Source organism: Clarias gariepinus, chromosome 21 (genome assembly GCF_024256425.1).
Source record: "Clarias gariepinus isolate MV-2021 ecotype Netherlands chromosome 21, CGAR_prim_01v2, whole genome shotgun sequence".
Taxonomy (NCBI): Eukaryota; Metazoa; Chordata; class Actinopteri; order Siluriformes; family Clariidae; genus Clarias; species Clarias gariepinus.
In genome coordinates, this window is record NC_071120.1 from 27,742,512 (window position 1) to 27,762,186 (window position 19,675).

A 19,675-nucleotide genomic window follows, 5' to 3' on the forward strand; every position below is an offset into this window, starting at 1 on the left:
TATGTTGGCCAATACCATTGTTTACCAACAGAGGGTGCTATTGATCGGTTCATTTTTGGAGCATTAATATTTACCAACAGAGGGCGCAATTAATCGCTTTATTTGACCAATACCATTAATTACCAACAGATGGTGCTATTAAACTGTTCATTTGAGAAGTACCATTATTTACCAACAGAGGGTGCTATTGAACAGTTCAAGATTTAAAGGTGCTTTTTTTTTTTTTTTGCATGGACAAATATTTACATTTGTAAAAAGAATAAAGCCCACAAACAAGTCAGTACAAAAGGTAAAAAGAGAAAATATAGAATTATATAAACATGATATTAATTTCAATGTTAATATCAATAATAATAATAATAATAATAATAATGATAGTTGCAGACATCCTGTGCCATAGCCACCCGGTTGCACCGTGCAAATTTCACACATGACACACTATTCAGGGCTAATTTCAGTTTGGGCTCTAAATATTTGTTGGATGCGTTCCTGTGTGTGTGTGTGTGTGTGTGTGTATGTGTGTGAGAGAGAAAGAGAGAGAGAGAGAGAGAAAGAGAGAGAGGGTTAGTGTGTGTGAGAGTGAGTGAAAGAAGTCTGTGTGTGTGTGTGTGTGTGTGTATGACATGTGGATGTGTCAGTCTGTGTGTGTGATGAGAAAAAGTGTGTGCATGTTTGTGTGTGTGATGTGTGAGTCTGTATGTTAACATTAGTGATGTGTGTGTTAGTATGTGTGTGATGTGTGTGTGAGACATGTGACTTGTTAGTGTGTGTGTTTCTGCGTGCGGGCGTGTGAGACAGAGATGTGAGTGTGTGAGTGTTAAAATTTGTGATGTGTGATATACATGAGTATGAGTTTGTTTGTGTATACTGGCGTGTGAGAGTGTTAACATTGTGATCTAAGTGTGTTTGTGCGTGTGTGTGCATCGTGAGAGAGGTGTGCGTGTGTGTGTGTGCGCATGTGTGATGTATGAGTGTGTGTGTGTGTGTGTGAGATGTGTTTGTGTGAGTGTTAACATTTGTGATGTGTACATGTGTTCAATAGGCCACAGATGTTGAAAAGTAAGCCTCACAGTATGATGTTCCTGGATGTGATGTCACTGAATGTGATGTCACTGAATGTGATGTCACTGAATGTGATGTCAATGCCACACAGAAAGTTTCATTTAATCATTTTCAGCATGTTTAAGGCATTCTCACAGCTGACCTGTTTGAAATATCAAAAATCCCTCCGTAATTAATAATAATAATAATAATAATAATAAACGAGTACAGACATTTAACTCTTCAAAGACACAGTTCATTTGAGAAGCATTTTTGAAGTATCAATATTCACCAACAGAGGGCGCACTTAATTTCAGTCGGTCAATACCATTAAACTATTTATTTGAGCAGCACCATTATTCACCAACAGAGGGCGCGATACAAAAAATACTTCTGTGACCAATAGAGGGCGCTGTCTCAACCAGCACGAAATCCCAGTGCACTTCGCTCAGTTTGACAGAAGCGCTGAATCCCCTCATCACCAACATCTCTGTTTTCAAACTAATTTGTTCTTCCTAAACGCGGTGGAGGAGATGACGGAGCTGCGGCACCGCGGTGGAGCTGCTGACCCTGACCTGCAGCAGTCTGAGGATAAGGTAAAAACAGCAACTATAACGAGAATAAACCGCAGAAAATGCTTGATATTTTATCTCTCTAACGGTGAATGAGAGGTGTAGGCTAAAGCGCTAGCCGTGCTAACTGTGTGCTAGCCTCGTCACCCAGGTAACCCGAGTGTCAGCGCTGGATAGCGTTAGCACAGCAGCTAAGTTTATTCGGTTTATGATTAAAATAGAAAAAGAGACGCGGCGCTAAAAATAAGTGAGATGTTTGTCCGGGTTTGGTGATGAAGCTCTGAGGCTAGCGTGCGAGCTAAAGCACTTAGCATTGGGGTTCATATCGGTGTCAGGCAGTGTTTCAGCGCTGTTTATGTGTTTTATTAAACAATTCAGTCGGTTAGCGGTGTGTTTCTGTGGAAACTCGAGGTATCATTTCTATTATAAAGCCATAAAAGAAGCTTTAATCAGAGTCAGAGCTGAGCGGTGAGGAGAAAAAACATCTTATCGCGATATTTCACCGAATTCACGATATACAAATATCGCGATATTTTACTGAATCCACAATACACAAATATCGCGATATTTCACGGCTAAGTTTTTGGAGGCTTCTGGAACTATACAGGTTTAGTGTTTTACAGTAGTGAAGGGAAGTTTGAATCATTTTAGTGACTCCAGGGCTCGCAAAAATTCAAAATCCCTGGTAGCCCTTCGGACAGGCACTCTTCAGTTTTTGGTAGCCCAAAATAAATTTAAGTAGCTCAAATAAAAAAATATATATTTTTAATCTATAATATTGTAAAGGAAACAGAAAAATCAATAAAAAATAGTTAAAATACAAATTACAACAGTTTTATAAAAATTTTAATCATCAACTCAGATATTTGGTTCTAATTGAACAGAAATTCAATGAACTTGTAGGAACTGTGTAGAAAATAAATCAGTCTGTGGCAGATTCTGAATCTGAAATTTCCACTGAAGTCACAGATGAGTAAATGCCACTCGACGTTGCTTTTTGAAGTTTGCTAAGACTGCTAAATTTTGCCAATGGTAGTTTACTCTTTGCAACATAGTACGCTGTTCTGATCTGCTTTTTCTGGACTTTATTGTGCTTGATTTATTTTTTGTATGTTTTTTGCAATTGGTGTTTGTTCTTGGAAAGATGAAAGATTGAGCACCAATGCATGTCTTGTGATGCAAAGATTTCTCATGGGTTCTGATGGGGTCTTTCTTAAAATTATTGGTCCCAGCAACAAAGGAGTCAGAAATTCGAGGGAAACTAATGACACACCCGGCAGAACATGTTATTTAGCTTGTCATATTCCAGCCACAGAAATTCTTTTGTCCATGAAACCAAAAAGCTTGCGGTGGGAGATTTCACTTGTCACGTTTGAATAGTAAGCTAATGAGTGATAAGATGATGTCAGAGAAATCGGTGCACAATTAAATCCCCCACTGACCAATCAGTACTGCTGCTCTCTACACACAGTTTACGCAATCGCAAAGTGAAAGTAAAAAACAAGCTCGAATTGAAACGCGATTTTACTGCGGTCGCAATTTTAATATTTTACATATTGACAGAGGCTCATCGATGCCCGAAAATGACATAATTACCCAGCTACATTTGCGAAAGAATGCAAAAGCATTGACATATATGTTTACTTCCTATAATAGCCCGACGGGCAGGGCTGAAATAGATTTTGGTAGCCCGACTGCAAGACACAGTAGCCCCGGGGATGTCGGGCTAGCGATTTTGCGAGCCCTGGACTCGGTTATTTGAATCTCGTTTATCAAAATAAATGAATCTTATTTTTTAAATCATTTAGTTAATTTTGTTCTTTTGATCAGAAATAAAATAAAATGTTTCATTTTTAATAAAAAAAACCCCGATACGTCTACATACACAAATTTTGGCTATAGTTCCAGTAATTAATATATTACAGTGCAGCTTAGGACATATCATAATAAACAGAATGAGTGACAACAAAACGAACGACTCGGGACTTGAAGACTCATTGAGGAGAACCGTTTAATTCTGTTTCCTGTGTACCTCACTGCATAGTGTGTGGGAGTCACGTGACAAAAGAACAAACGACTCGAAGTAGAAGAATTATTAAGAAAGAATCGCTCAATTCTATTTCCTGTACATAACCGACGGAGGTTTTGCGATGATTTGCTCATGCGCACCCAGTAGAAAAAACAAATCACTCTCCGAATTTACTCGTTCTTCTGGGTCACGTTAAAGGCTGTTTAAAAAGAACGAATCGTTTATGAACCGCCCATCACTATTTTACAGTGAAATCTGTATTTGTGGTTTATGTGTCTTGGTCTATAAAACCGTATGTTTATGTTTGTAGTAACTCGGGTTAAGAACGTCATCCAAGTTATGGACAACTTGACTTTCCATGACAGTTAAAAAACAAACAGTTCTTTTTTTGTTGTTGTTTAGCGGTAGTTGAAATCCAGTAGGTTACGTTAACGCTACCTGTAGGTCTCACTCTTCCTTGTCTTTCCCGTCCAGCCTCCCTTAAAAAACATCCAACGCTTCCTTCCCTGATCTTTGTCCCGTGTTTTAAACTCTTTGTCTGATTTATCCTGCACTTCTACACCCTCTTTCCGCTCAACATCTTTTAGTTAGGCTCCTACAAGTTTCTCTCTCTTTCCTCATCCTTTCTGTCCGGTAATTCCAACTTACTGGGCCCGTCTTCCTCAAAAAAAAAAAATTATATGTTTCCTTTCTTGCTTTCTACTCTCCTGTGATGTCATATCCATGCTCGACAGTCACACTTTTCTGGCACACTGCTGTGTGATGATAAACACACACACTGTATGTTTTGGCGCTCAGGACAACACCGTTCCTTGACTCGGTTAAGGAGATCGTGCCACCATGTTTAAATCAGATCCTGCTTTCTGTGTAATCGCTGTTCGGTGTGTGACCTTACTCAGGCTTCTCTCCTGTGACCCCTGTACCTGAGGCTCCAGAGTGTAACGATAAAAACGGATCAGAAACTAATTGTAAAAACAATGTTTTTTTTCCCAGACTTGTTTAACACTATCATTATTATTTTACAAAAACAGGTGCATTTCTTAAACCATAAGAATAATATGCATAACGGTTTATAAGTATTAAATACTCCCTCAATCAGTAAGTAAACAAACAAAGAAATAAACAGCAAAAAGTCCAGCATTGCATATAATTTACTACATCATTAAAGTTTGTTATTTTTTGCATTATTATTATTACTATTATTAGTATTATTATTATCATTATCGTTATTATTGATATAGCTGTTGTTCAGTTTATTATAATATAATATTACGCTCTGGATAAGGGCATTTGCTATTACGTTTGCCGTAATGTAAATAACCAAGACAAAAAAATATATTATTTCTTTTTAGATTTTTAAAACAAAAATGGTAAATGTTTTTAATGCTTATTATTCTTATTGCTAACTTCATCTTTTACTTCTTATTAATATAGTTATTATTATTGTCTATTTGTGGACAAGCTCATTCGTTTTACTTTACTTTTGTTTTTATGATTTCTGTGGAAACTATAATTCAGTTTGTTCACTGTTGAGTCTGTTGTCGTTGATCGGTTTGGAGTAATATGTCACTCTATACTGATGTCAGTATATCGTGATATTGTTGTTATTATGAGAAAAAGAGAAGCGAGCGTTCCTGCTGACTGCTGTCACATTCCTCCAAGCACTGGTGATTTAGGCGTCAGGGGCACAAATGAAATTATCTCGGAACACTATTACCTTGTTGAACGTCTTTACTCCTAGTCATGAGACAGACAGATGGAGAGAAACGGAAAGAAAGCAGTGCGGTACTAAACAGACGGATAAACGCTGGAAAAGGTTTATATTATGAAGCAGGACGGAGGAAAAGTGCTAGAAATGGTGAGTAGGAAAATCAGAGCATGAGGGTGAGGACAGCGGTACGAGGAGGACATCACGCCATTGAACCACAGCTTTACATCAGTCCTGGATGTGGTTTAACGCCTGCCAGAGAGATCTATTTGCATTTCTGTGGTTTGGGGCACTCGGAAACGAACTCCAGCACAAGATGATAAAAATTATTAATGTAATTATAAAGTATTATTAACTATTGTTTAAGGGTTTTCCATTAGAACAACAGTGGATAAAAAAAAAAGGTTTTAAATAACACTAAAAACGATTGTCATGCCCCGTATTGCACTTCGATTCTCGTATTGCACTTTAATAATGATTTTGTTTAAATGTTGATTCAATGTTGTTTTATTTGTTTTATCATCTGGGCGAACGTTTCTCGGTTTTAAGTCGTCTTTAATTTCCGTGTGTAATTAATAAACGCAGTATGAAAGGGTAATTATATCAAAGATTTTAGTTTATTAGGACGTAACTTCGTGGTTAGTCGAGGAGCATCTGAGAGGAAATTCAGCAGTTTTATTATTATTATTATTACCTTATTACTCGTAATTGTATTTACATACTAAATGACACTGTCTCTCTATCTCTCTCTGCACACACACACGCGCGCACTCTCTCTACTAAAGATAACGTCCTAGTTTCCTCGGCTGCAGTTTAGTCCAGTCTCACCCACAGAGACGTTTCCCCTTTAATCGTCCTTCAGCAGCAGACGTGCCCCGTTTCCCTCCAGACGCCGATTCCTCCGTCTGTCTAAATGGAGCCGACGATAACATCTCAAAAAAATGCTGTGGGTTTTAGAGGCGAAAAGATGCGATTCTCTATGACTTTCTATTTATTTATTTATTCATTTATTTATTAAGTCAAAGTGAGTCTTTTGAAAGTGCGATGTGGAAATAATTCCCAGCCGAGTTCCTGTGAGTGTTGTTGATAAATGATTGTGAACTTTAAAGGTGAGACGACATGGACAGGTTAGTCTCTCCTGAAACATCTAGCCTCAGCTGGACGTATCTCTTAATGAGAGAGAGAGAGAATTAAAGAGAGAGAGTCGAGGGAAAATGATGTGAGGAGGAAGAGAGAAGAGAAAACAGGGGAGACTGAGAAGGGCAAATTCTCTCTTCTTCTGAGAAAATGCGAGTAGGTGAGGGAAAGAGATATTAAAAAAAACAAGGTAAAAGGGATCCCAGGAAGGAGAGAGAGAAGGGGAAAAAGGAAAAGAGAACAATGAGAGAAAAAGGAGTGGGCGAGAGAGAGAGAAGGAGAAGGGAAGAGAGAGAAGGGAAGAGAGAAGAAAATAGGAGAGATTGAGAGTAAAGGAAGGAGAAGGAAACATGAGAGAAGAGGAGAGAAAGAGTGAGTGAGGGTTCGTCCACACGAAGCCGGTGCGTTCCCTATCCGATCATTTTTTTTTCCGTAAACACGGCGTCGTCTCAAGGAATATCTGTGTACACACGAAACCACTGAAAACGGTGTAGTATATATGCCAGACCAGTATGGGGCGCTGTAATTCTGCCATAAAGATGTGGACGAAACGCCAATACGATAATAAAATGTATACGTATTCAGCGAACCGCGTCTCCGTGTGGACAGGCCCTGAGAGAATCAAAAAGAGACCAGGAAAGAGAGTTCTAAGGAGGGAGAGAGAATGAAAAAGAGAGAAGGGAAAAGATATAACAGGAGGAGAGAGAGATCGAGAAGGCAAGGGAGAGAAGAAGGGAAAAGAAGAATATTTGAGAGATTGGGAAGGGGAAAAGTGAGAGAGGGAAAGCATGAGAGAAAAGAAGGAGAGAAAGAGTGAGGGAACACAGGAAAGAGAGTAAGTGAGAGGGAAGAAAGAGAAGAAAGGAGAAACATCTGTTTACAAGGGTCATGACAGCATGAGGAGAGACCCAGTCCCTGACCCGTCCCCGACCTGTCAATGACTCTAAGAGGTTTTGAGTCAAAATCAAACACGCATCCGTGTGCTAGTTCACCAGGTGGAGACAAAAGTGAAGAGTGATAATGATCAGAAGTGTACATGAATGTGTTTGTTGAAAGGAAAGGGTTTAGTCTTCATATCTCTCTCTCTCTCTCTCTCTCTCTCTCTCTCTGATAACCATGCCGGTGATGAGTATTAAAGCTTTTATTTCCACCAGGGGAATGATGTCACCACAGGAATCAGGTCTGGTTCAGCTCTTGCTGTAGTGAACGTAAACCAGAAGGTTCCAGAATATCAGAACAATGTGTTTCATTTATTTATAAAAGCTAAAACTCTGTGGTGTGAATCAGAGGCTCACACAGAGCTCGGTGCCAAATCAACACAGAGTGAATCATCAACGCACTATGATGCTCACCCACACACACACACACACACATAGAATATGTAGGAGAGTTTCCTGAGCCCCGACACTTTGCTGCTCCCTCTCTTTCGCTCTCTCTCTTTATTGCTCTCTCTCTCTCGCTCTCTCTCTGGTTTCTCCATTAGCGAATCAGCACCCTCGCTTCCCGAGTTGCTATTTTTTGCCTCGGAGAAGAGAGAGAGCTTGAGGGTTATTTTTATCTTGGGCATCCTGAAAGACAGGAAGTGCTCCGTCCCCATGGCAACCACGGCTCCTCCTGGCAACAAGATGGGGTCGTGGGTGAGACATGACAGAGACAGCTGGAACTCAGCGGCCTGTTGTCTCCAAACACAGTTATTAGCACCGGGGGGTGTCAGACACAGAAAGAGGTAGCGAGAGAGAGACATGTTAGGGCTTCTTGAAACGCCATGCTGCTGGGCATCACTGATGACACAGTTCAGCTGTTGCTATGGTAACCAGGAGGGCTTATTGGGATTGGTGGGTTTTAAAGGCACGGCAACAGGCTGCTGTGTGACATGAAGGTTAGTGCGTGTCTAAAACCCAGCATCAGTTATGCTGAAGAGATTTCCTGTTAGAGTTGAGGAAACTCTTTTTCTGTCTAAATAATAATAATCTCTCTCTTTCTTTCTGTCTCTCTCTCTCTCTCTCTCTCTCTCACACACACACACACACACACACACTGTAAACATGCACATTCTCTGTCTCTGTTCAGGGTTCAGAGGCGGAGGACAGGATGGAGAAAGATGGTGGAGTTTCAGACAGCGATTCCAAGCCCGACTCTGGGGGACCAGAAGTTCCCGCCCCCTCCGACGACACCCCTGAGGTGCTGAACAAAGCCCTGTCCGGCCTGTCGTCACGGTAACAGCATTACGTATAAACACACAAATACAAACAAACACTCGCTGTGCTTTTGACTTGACATTTTTTTAAGCATCCCTGACAAGCACAGGACAGATTTTTTTCCCTGGGTCTGGGCTCTCTGTCTATATTTAGGCTTTGGGCTCTGGATATAGGTTTTGAGTCTTGGCTGTGTGCCTTTGGGGCTGGCTCTAGGTTCTTTATCGTGCACACGCTAATGTACTGATGTTACAGCATGACATCATCTCTCACACCTTCCTCCCTGGGTATTGATTTTCTGTAAGAGAGAGAGAGTGTTTATTGATTAGTCGATGTGTTGCTTTATGTTACAGCTCAAGAATGTGTGTGTATGTGTGTCCACTTAGTATTCATATATCAGATTACTTGTACAATCAATTAAGATTGTGTGTGTGTGTGTCTGTGTGTGTGTGTCGTAGGTGGAAGAACTGGTGGGTGAGAGGAATCCTCACCCTGGCCATGATCTCCTTCTTCTTCTTCATCATTTATCTCGGCCCGATGGTGCTGATGATGATTGTGAGTGCCTTCATCCTCCTCATCCTCCTTATCTTTCTCTTCTTCCTTTTCTTCTTCTTCCTCTTCATAATACTCAGTCTTTCAGAACAACACACGCAAGTAATTATATAGTGTTTATAATGAAATTCACTGCAAAGCTGAAACAGTTTAGTGTAAAATACAGAAAGTGTTTGTCATGCCTGAAGTTGATGATTTTCCTCTAACAGAACACCCCATAGCACCAATTTATCAATGATTATTCAAGTAACGTCTGTTTTTTATGGGATATTTTTATTTTCAAACTGATACGTCGTGACACAGAATTATTGATCTCTACACCAGTAGCACAAACATCAGTCAAGATTTTAAAGCTTTACATGAAAGAGAGCGCCCCTAGTGACAAACCACGGTGTTACAACACAGAAGAGCGCCTCTCTATGACCCTTTAGATGGGAAAGCCGTGTTCCTTCCCAGGTTAATCACAAGTGTTTAACGTGTTCACTTGACACGTCCCTGTGAATGAGCTGTTAGTATGGAAACGATAACTTCTAAGCATGAGTGCTTTGTTATAAACCTGTACTGCTGTCAGAGCCGCTGTTATAGAGAATTAATTACCACCTTCTAACCAATCAGAACGCAGACTCATCACTCCAGGTTCTCTCTCTGTTCTCTTCTCAGGTCCTGTGTGTGCAGATTAAGTGTTTCCACGAGATCATCACCATCGGCTACAGTGTGTATCACTCCTACGACCTGCCCTGGTTCAGAACGCTCAGCTGGTGAGAGGATCCGCACCTGCTGTTCTACTGACTCTCACTTTATCACGCACAAGCATCTCTTCTCTCACTCTCTCCCTCTATCTTTGTTTCGCTGTCCATCATGTCTCTACCTGGCTCTCTGGTTTCTCTTTCTCTCACTCTCTATCTCTTTCTTTTTTAATTAACCCGTCTCACTCACTCTCTTTCTCTCTATCATCTCTGTTTTCTGTTTCCTTTTTTTTCTTTCTTTCTATTCATCTGCTTTTTTTCTCTGTGACTCCTTTTTTCTATTTTATCTATCCATCTATCTATCTATTTATCTATCTATCTATCTATCTTTATTTGTGTCTTTTTGTGTCTTTTTGCTTTCTCTCTTATCATTTCTCTTTTTTGTATCTATCTATCTATCTATATTTCTCTATTTTCTCTCTGTCTCTTTTCCTTTTTACTTTCTCTCTGTCTTATGGCCTTTCTCTTCATCATCTCTTTTTCTATCTATCTAAAGTGCATCCGGAAAGTATTCACAGCGCATCACTTTTTCCACATTTTGTTATGTCACAGCCTTATTCTAAAATGGATAAAATTATTTTTTTCCTCAGCATTCTACACACAACATCCCATAATGACAGCATAAAAAAAGTTTACTTGAGATTTTTACAAATTTATAAAAATAAAAAAAATAAATAAAAAATTGAGAAAGCACATGTACATAGGTATTCACAGTCTTTGCCATGAAGCTCAAAATTGAGCTCAGGCGCATCCTGTTTCCCCTGATCATCCTTGAGATGTTTCTGCAGCTTAATTGTGTCCAAGTAAGTGGAAGAAGTTCGAAACCACCGGGACTCTTCCTAGAGCTGGCCGGCCATCCTAACTGAGCGATCGGGGGAAAAGGGCCTTTGTCAGGGAGGTGACCAAGAACCCGATGGTCGCTCTGTCCGAGAGCGAGAAAAGTCTCATCAGACCTGAGAATTTTGTTTCTCATGGTCTGAGAATCCTTTAGGTGCCTTTTGGCAAACTCCAGACAGGCTTCCATGTGCCTTTTACTAAGGAGTCGCTTCCGTCTGGCCATTTACACACACACACACGCACACACACGGTCACAGTTATAGTGTTATAGTAAACAGTGCACACGTCCACGGATGTTGATTATACCCTTGAGAGATGAGCACAAAGACCCAGCAGGGGAGACGATTACCCACAATTCCGCAGCGCAAGAGAGAGAAAAACCGTTTGCTCAGTTGTGATCACGTGACGCTCGGCGTCAAAACAAGAAGCGCATGTGTGCTACATGATACTCGGTACTCGTAAAACTTTTTCAAGTCAAAAATTTATTAAAAATCTTTTCTCATCTTGCGGAATGCTTGCAAACCACGTTATTTGCAATCTGAGGTTTCACTGTATAGATAAATCATGATGTACATTTTGTTTAAAAAAATGCCTAGAAGTTTGTTCTCGTCCATGCAGCAGCACAAACAGAGTCATAGTTTTCCAAGATGGCCTCCTCATTATCATTCTGAGTAAGGTTTACTTCCTGCTTATAGATGACAGGAAGTCTCAGTGTGTCCTAAACTACATCAGCACATCTTTTGAAATTTGTGTGTGTGTGTGTCAGGTACTTCCTGTTATGTGTGAACTACTTCTTCTATGGTGAGACAGTGACGGATTACTTCTTCACACTGGTACAGAGAGAGGAGCCGCTGAGGATCCTCAGCAAATACCATCGCTTTATCTCTTTCGCCCTCTATCTTTCGGGTGAGGAAACACACACCCGCGCGACACACACTCAAACACACACAGACACACACACACGGAGCAGATAGGAAATTATAGCTCAAATACAATTTAACATTTTATCTAAATTACGTTTAATAGCATGATATAACATGAGAGTCATATACTGTAAATGTAATAATAATACATAAGTATAATAATATATAAATATAATAGTAAAGAAATATAATAATTGTAATAGAGAAGTATGTTAAACTAAAACTAAACAGCTTGTTGGTGTTACTACTGCAGAGCAAGGGTGTAAAAACTTTTGCAGGTTCTGTACTGAGACTGCGAGACGCTGGTAGCAGCCGTGTGAGTGTGTGTAGACACACACTGAACAGGATGTGGTAATGCTCGAGACTGGCTTTGCCCCACACACACACACACACACACACACAGCTCAGTGCTAATTATTGTTTGCTGTTTGACACCCATTTGATCAGCAAAAAACTCTGCCCATCCCCCTCCACCAGTGGAAAATCATTTATTACAGTATATGAATAACTGACAGGAATCAATACAGTCACCTCCAGATACAATGTTATCACGATGCATCGGGGCAAGTTCAGTTCACTGAATCTCATGATTTAAATAAATATCCCAAATTAATATTTTATCCCCCCCCCCACTGTTTTATTACAGTTTTAAACCTTGAAAAATGGGTAATTAAATGTAGCCTGTTCCTTATAGCGTTAGATTTCTCACTTAAAACCAAATGCAGCATTTAAACACTACAAACTAACATCAAATACAAGAGTTAAACATTTAACTTTAAATTAAATGAAACAAAAAAAGCTACACTGAGCAGCGCGTACCTCTGTTACATTATCCGCTGTAGTTATTATTTCTAAACAAAATGAACAAATTATTCACTCCTACCACACTGGATTAATGTGTGCGATTATTGATAATGTAATTATCAATGTAATTCTGAACAGATTGTTTATATCTGAGGCTGACGGGTTGATCACCGGTCACGGCCAATCACACTGTAAACCAGACAGATCTGCCCACTGGCCGATCGACCGCTTCATCTCCATTGAATGAATCAGCACGTATTGCCACTCTGGATAAATTTTAACTTTTATTTAATTACATTTTTGCATTTTGTTTCATTTTTACTAATTTATAGACAGTAAGTCTCCAACTTACGAAGATTCAAGTAACATTCGGGAAATTTTTCCGCAGATAAGAACAGACATTTCTATGAACATTTGTAGATGTGAACAATTTGTGGAAGTATCTCATATGTAATGCACAAAATACTAGTATTTACAATTGTATACAATATTTTCAGTGTGAGAATGTTTATTTTTTCACGTGGAAAGCTTTGAAACGTAATGACCTCGTGAATGAATCGTGTTGAACCATACGGCCAGTGTGCAAAAACGTGCTGACTCCGTGTAGGTAAGATACAGAGTTTTTCCTGGCCATAGTCGCCCACGACTGTTGTTCGTTAGGGACTAGCTGTTTATTTAGACTCTCACACATTTTTCACATTTATACAAATATCCCTAATTTTCTTTTTATTATGTAAAGCTGCTTTGCAACAATGACAATTGTTAAAAGCGCTATACAAATAAAATTTAATTGAATTTTAACTTGCTTTGTCGGCCTTACAAACGAATCCGCCTTACGAACGCGCTTTCGGAAGGGAACTCTTTCGTAAGTCAGGGACTTGCTGTATAGGTTTAACGCCAGCAACCAGGTTTCTTTTGATGGCAGGGAGCACGTCAAACCTGACATTTTGACTTTTTCAAGGAATTCAAAGACCAACAGGGGACAGTTGATGCCTTTTACACCACCATAATGTCTAAAAAAGAAACACAGAGTGTTCAAGCTAAAGCTTTGTAGTCGTGATGCACACACCCATAGACTTCCGTGCCCATGTGTGTGTAGTGCTAAAAGACTTGTCCATGACGTCAGATGTAAATAAGTGTGTCTGAGAGAACTGAGTTACTGAACTGTCGAGAGGTGAAAGCCTTTAACATGACGTAAGTGCACAGGATCAGATTTAGCTGTGGATTTAGTGTCTATTAGAGCGTCCTGATATTTTTAAATACTATTAGATTTAGCCGTGTTCAGTAATCTGGGTCACATGACAGATTTTGTCGATTTGTTGACTTTTATTGCTTTAATGTTACTTCTGTGAGTGTGTGTTGTTGTGCTGTGTGTGCGTGTGTGTTTGTTGCTTTGGAGATGCACTGATGATTAGTTTGTGTTCAGTAGCAGCCCGGTTTGTGTCGACAGCTCCTCTGAAATTATAATTAAGGAAAGTGTGACTGATCTAAATATAGCTCATCACCCAGCTGGGAATGTAATGAATAGCTCTCTTTCTTTGTGTATCTCTGTGTGTGTGTGTGTGTGTTTTGCAGGCTTCTGCATGTTTGTACTGAGCTTGGTGAAGAAGCACTACCGGCTGCAGTTCTACATGGTAAATATAGTCACTTTGATGTTTTAATTGTTATTTAATTTGAAACCTTAGGAAACAATTAGTGTGTGTGTGTGTGTGTGTGTGTGTGTGTGTGTTTTGTGCAGTTCGGATGGACACATGTGACTCTTCTGATCGTGGTCACACAATCACACCTTATCATCCACAACCTGTTTGAAGGCATGATCTGGTCAGTACACACATTCTCTCTCTTTCACACACACACACACACACACACACACACACACACACACACACACACACACACTCAGGGTCAGAAACCCTTTCACTTGATATTGCGGTTGGTGAGGCAATAAATAAAATGGTGATCATGATCTCTCTTTTTTTTTTTTTTAACACATACTTCATGTGTAGCCAAACACATGCTGCATCACAATCTGGGTTGCCAGATCACACCGACCAAAATCCCACTTGGGCAGTGCTGAAAACCTGCCCAGTAAGATTAAAAAACAATAATAATCACTACTACATCATAATGTTGAGCAATGATATATGCACAAAAATAACTTTTAATTTTACTTTTTAAATAATTTTTCTTTTAAGCATCCACTCCAGCCTATCCCAAGATGATAAATTGCCAATTGGCACCCAATCTGGCAACACAGTTACATTTTTATTTAATGAATACATTTAAATTTTAATGAGGTTTTTTTGATCTCTGGACTTTTTTGTTAAAGGGAAAAATTGTATTAGCATCAACACACAGTGTTTGTCGTATTATCTTTGGCTGTAAATTGAAAACAGGTGTGTTCGTTTATCAACAGGTTTATCGTCCCCATCTCCTGTGTGATCTGTAACGACATCATGGCCTACATGTTCGGGTTCTTCTTCGGCCGAACTCCTCTCATCAAGGTCAGCTCTTTCACACTCACACACACACACCATACACACACCCCATACACACAAATCTAACAGTTTTTATCCGTTTTTGTGCCGTCCTCAGCTCTCTCCTAAGAAGACGTGGGAAGGATTTATTGGGGGATTTTTCGCCACCATCGTGTTTGGAATCCTGGTGAGGAAGCCTGAACGTGTGTAATCTTTGTTAGCGCAGAGTTTTGGAGTGAAACCGTCTGTGAGAAACCGTGGGCTGAGACGAGCGTTCTCTAATAACTGCCTGTCGCTGATAATCACAGTGTGTGGTGTTTATACACAATGATGATGTAATGATCAGACGATCTCTCTCTCTCTCTCTCTCTCTCTCTCTCTCTCTTTCTCTCTCTCTCTCTTTCTCTGTAGTTGTCGTATGTGATGGCAGGTTATCGTTACTTCGTGTGTCCGGTGGAGTTTAATAACGACTCAAACAGCTTCACGGTGTACTGCGAGCCCTCAGAGCTCTTCCAGCTGCAGGGCTACACACTGCCCTCTGTCCTGCAGTCCCTCACTGGCTGGGTAACACACACACACATTAGATCAGTGTTGACCTCAGTTTATTCATTCTGCTCGTTTATTCATCTGTCCATCCAAACGTCCAAATATGCAGCTGTCTAGATCACTTCACTTCTGTCCAAATGTCCAAATATCTCTCCTTCCATCCATGTAAATATCCATCCATCATCCCACTATCTTTCCACCCGTCCATGCAATATTTTTCTGGACATCTAAAAAGTCCTTTCTTCTAAATTCTTGCCAATTTTTTTTTCCAGGAATCCATCCATCCATTCAAATATCATTTAAACATCTGTCTATCCATTTATCCACAACTAATCAAAATAAAATCTTTGTAAGTTGGGGACAACCTGCATTCATTCAAATATATCTAAGTATCCCCCCAAACCCAGTCCATTCATCCATCCATTTAAATGTCCATCTGTCAGTTCTTTCATTCAAACATTTATTTGATCCATCTGTCCTCTCATTCATCTATTTATACATCTTAATATCTGTCCCTTCAAGCATATATCTGTTTATCTAAATAGTCTATCTATTTATTCATTCATCCATCTGTAAATATCTCTCATTCAATCCAGATATCCACCCACCCAAATCTCTCCATCCATCTAAAGATTTTATTCAGTCACCCAGCTCCAGCCTTCTTAATATCATAAATATTTATACACACAGATTGTAAATTCTCACAGAAACAGACATAAATATGTTTTTTCGATGTAAAATTTGCTACAGTAGTAGTTGGTGTGTGATCTGTCCTCTGATTAGTCGCTAATTGTACTGGGGGCGGGAACACAATCCTGTTTACTCAGATAACTTATGAAAATCTTTTCAGCATGTAATTCCAGCACAGAATGGTATGTGTGTATGTGAGTGTGTGTGTGTTTTCTGTCTGTTCCAGACCACGGTGAAGCTTTATCCGTTCCAGATCCACAGCATCGCTCTGTCCAGCTTCGCCTCCATCATGGGTCCGTTCGGAGGATTCTTCGCCAGCGGGTTCAAGAGGGCCTTCAAGATTAAGGTTCAAGATAAACCTGTGAAATTATATGAACTCATCTGATCTCAGACTGTGCAGACATGCCTTGTGGTTTATTTTTTTAACAATCATCCAGTTGCTTATTTTTAATGACCTTGGCTCTGCTCTCTGCCGCAGGACTTTGCCAACACCATACCTGGTCATGGAGGAATTATGGACCGCTTCGACTGTCAGTACCTCATGGCCACCTTCGTCAACGTTTACATCGCCAGCTTCATCAGGTCAGGCTTTCCGTCCTGCAGTGGGGAGGTGTTAGGGCTTTAGGACCACGAGCGGCTCGTCATTCTGCTCACATTAGCATTCTGTAGAGAAAGAATTTTTACTTTATTTTATAGTTTAACCATAGAATAAGACGAAGAAAACATTCACAGGTTACTATCAATACTCCCTGATAGGTTTTATAATTGTTAACTAGATTATAGATGTAAACTCCATATAAAGTATTGATTGCAGGTCTTTTTTTTTTCTATTTTGAAAATTATGTTCCTTGTGTCCTATTCTGTTTTCTGTCTTCTTTCTTTCTTTTTTCCACCAGTTGTACCATCAGATAACAGTCCCTGTCTCTCTCTTTTCCAGTTTTGTCTTTTTTCTTTTTGTTTTTATATTACTTTTCTGTTTTTTCTCTACTTTATCTTTTTTTATTTTTCTTGTGTTTTTGTAGTTTATTTTCTTTTATTTTTCTCTTTCCCTTTGATCCACCAACTCTTCTATATAAATTTCTCTCTCATATCTGACATTTCTTTTTTGACTTTTTTCACTTATTTATTTGTCTTTATTTTTTCAGTTTTAACTTTTTCAGTTATTAGTTTTTCTTGTCGTCCCTGTTTCTTATCTAGTTATGATCCCTCTCTTTATGTCGCTCTTTAATTATTGTTCTTTTCTGTATTTCTATTGTTCTTTTTTCTTTTTTTTCTCCATCAAGTGTCTCAGGTGTTTCCTTTTTCTTTTGTTTTTCATTTTGTACTTAATTCTTTAAATATTTTCTTTCTTTCTTTCTTTCTTTCTTTCTTTCTTTTATTTTTCAGATTTTTCCCTTCCCTTTTGTTATTCTGTTTGTAGTTTCCTGTCCATTTATTTGTATTTCCGCATCAGCACACAGTAAGACTTTAAACTCCAGACTCCTCTGACTGCTGAACGTAGTAACTGATGTTAACGTTACGCTTTAGATCAATAATCTCCGTAATTAGCTTTAATAATATAAATCCGATGTACAAGGATTGTCGTTAATATAATTTTTTTCTTCCTCTCATCTCTCTGCAGGGGTCCGAACCCGACCAAAGTGATCCAACAGTTGCTCGCTCTGAGACCGGACCAGCAGCTCTACATCTACAACTCTCTGAAGGCTCACCTCACTGAGAGAGGTCTACTCGGGGCGCTGGAGGAGGCGGCAGCCTAAAGCCTGCACCTGCACTCAAAACACACACCACAGATCAGAAAGCAGGAGAGAGAGAGGGAGAGTCAGGGGGTCACGGGGTCGGCATGAAGCAAGAGCCATGTGGAGGTGGGACACGTGAAGATCCGGATCAGGAAAAAGGATAAAAAAAAAAAACCTAAACTAAAGCTTTGGGTCATTCCATTTTCTGTGTGTGTGAGTGTGTGTGAGTGTGTGTGTGAGTCTATGTGTGTGTGGGAGAGAGTGTGTGTTTGTGTGTCATAGCATTTAGTCAGTGTTTATTATTACTTTTGTGTTTTTTTGTTTCCAAGTGATACATATATACTGTATGTTGTTTCTTTTATACCAGATATTAAGGGTAATATTACACACACACACACAGTGACGCGTCCTACACACACATTTCTCCTCTGTCGTGACTCGCACGTGTGAGTGTGAAAAGTCTATCTATTATCTGTATTATGTGAATATTTTAGAGTATAAGTCTATATTATGTTCTAACGATTATCATTTGAACGAGGTTGCAGATGTTGTATTTTATTTTATTCCTTTTTTTTTTTACCCCCCTGCTCTGCTCGCTGCACTGCTAATCCCATCTCACCTTTAGTTCTACACACCTGATCACATCCACAGGAAAAGACGCAGGTTTGTCCTTGTTGGGTTTGGGATGTTTTTTTTGTTTGTTTTTTTCCCCTCTTGATTATGTTGAAATGTGTTTTTTTTTTTTTTTTTTTTTTTTAACAGTTTTAACAGAGTTTGTACAGATTGTACTGTAGATAAGGAGGTGTAGGGTGTGTAGTGTGTCTGAGGTTTGTGTAGCTAATGGGTAAAAAATAAAACACGACGCGGTGTGCTGTTATGGGAAACTAATCCACAGCGCTAAGTATTTCCTACAACAGCACATCCCGGAGTGTTTTTAATTTTTATTTCGCTCAGGATTTATGAAAAATTCACGAAAGACACTGTACGATCGTTAAACGTCCGTTGGTTCTCACTTACGTTATAGCAGCTATAAACATTTGCTATCTCTCTCTCTCTCTCTCTCTCTCTCTCTTTTTTTTAAACTTTTTTTTTAAGATAAGAAGGCAAAAAAAAACCCCACAGTTTTGTTACTGTTACTAAGAAACTATAATGAGGCGTCAGCTCCTCTGTCCTTAAAGTTACATCTTCACCTCGAACTGTTACAAAGTGCTGACACTGGAGACTCCTTCCATACATGTTACATAAACGTATACATGTTATCGTTCAATGTTATGTGGATTTGATACGTCATTGAAAGATTAATGCTCCGCCTCCTGCTGCAGCGACATCACGACTAAGTGTTTTTGATTGTTGTTGTTTTTTATCTCAATTTACATTTTTTTTCATGAATGTGAACTTACTTAGCGTGTTGTTTGTTCTGTTTTTTTTTTTTTTGAGCTGCTTGTGTGCCGTGCTCTTCACCCAGACGTGCTCAGTTTTAGCTTAGCGTTCTGATAATCACAGAGTTCGTCTTGTTTTCAGTTTGCCCTTGTGCCCTCTTCCATGTATCATGCCGCGGTCGAGTAGGTCACATAATGTTTGTGTGTTTACTCGTATTGCATCAGTGATCCACGTACACTTTTTTCAGCTTCCTAATGTTAAAAAAAAAAAAAACCTAAACAAACGGCTAAGGTTCAGGTCAG

General features: G+C 39.4%; 1 protein-coding gene across 1 annotated transcript; it reads left to right on the plus strand.

Moving 5' to 3' along the window:
• Nucleotides 1-1,494: 1,494 nt before the first annotated feature.
• Nucleotides 1,495-18,738, plus strand: cds2 (CDP-diacylglycerol synthase (phosphatidate cytidylyltransferase) 2). The gene is made up of 13 exons (XM_053481061.1): nt 1,495-1,637; nt 8,558-8,703; nt 9,141-9,237; nt 9,895-9,992; nt 11,584-11,723; nt 14,120-14,178; nt 14,283-14,365; nt 14,961-15,048; nt 15,140-15,208; nt 15,433-15,585; nt 16,484-16,603; nt 16,736-16,839; nt 17,879-18,738. The coding sequence occupies exons 1-13, from the start codon at nt 1,575-1,577 to the stop codon at nt 18,012-18,014; spliced, it is 1,356 nt and encodes a 451-aa protein (XP_053337036.1). The 5' UTR covers nt 1,495-1,574; the 3' UTR covers nt 18,015-18,738.
• Nucleotides 18,739-19,675: the final 937 nt, after the last annotated feature.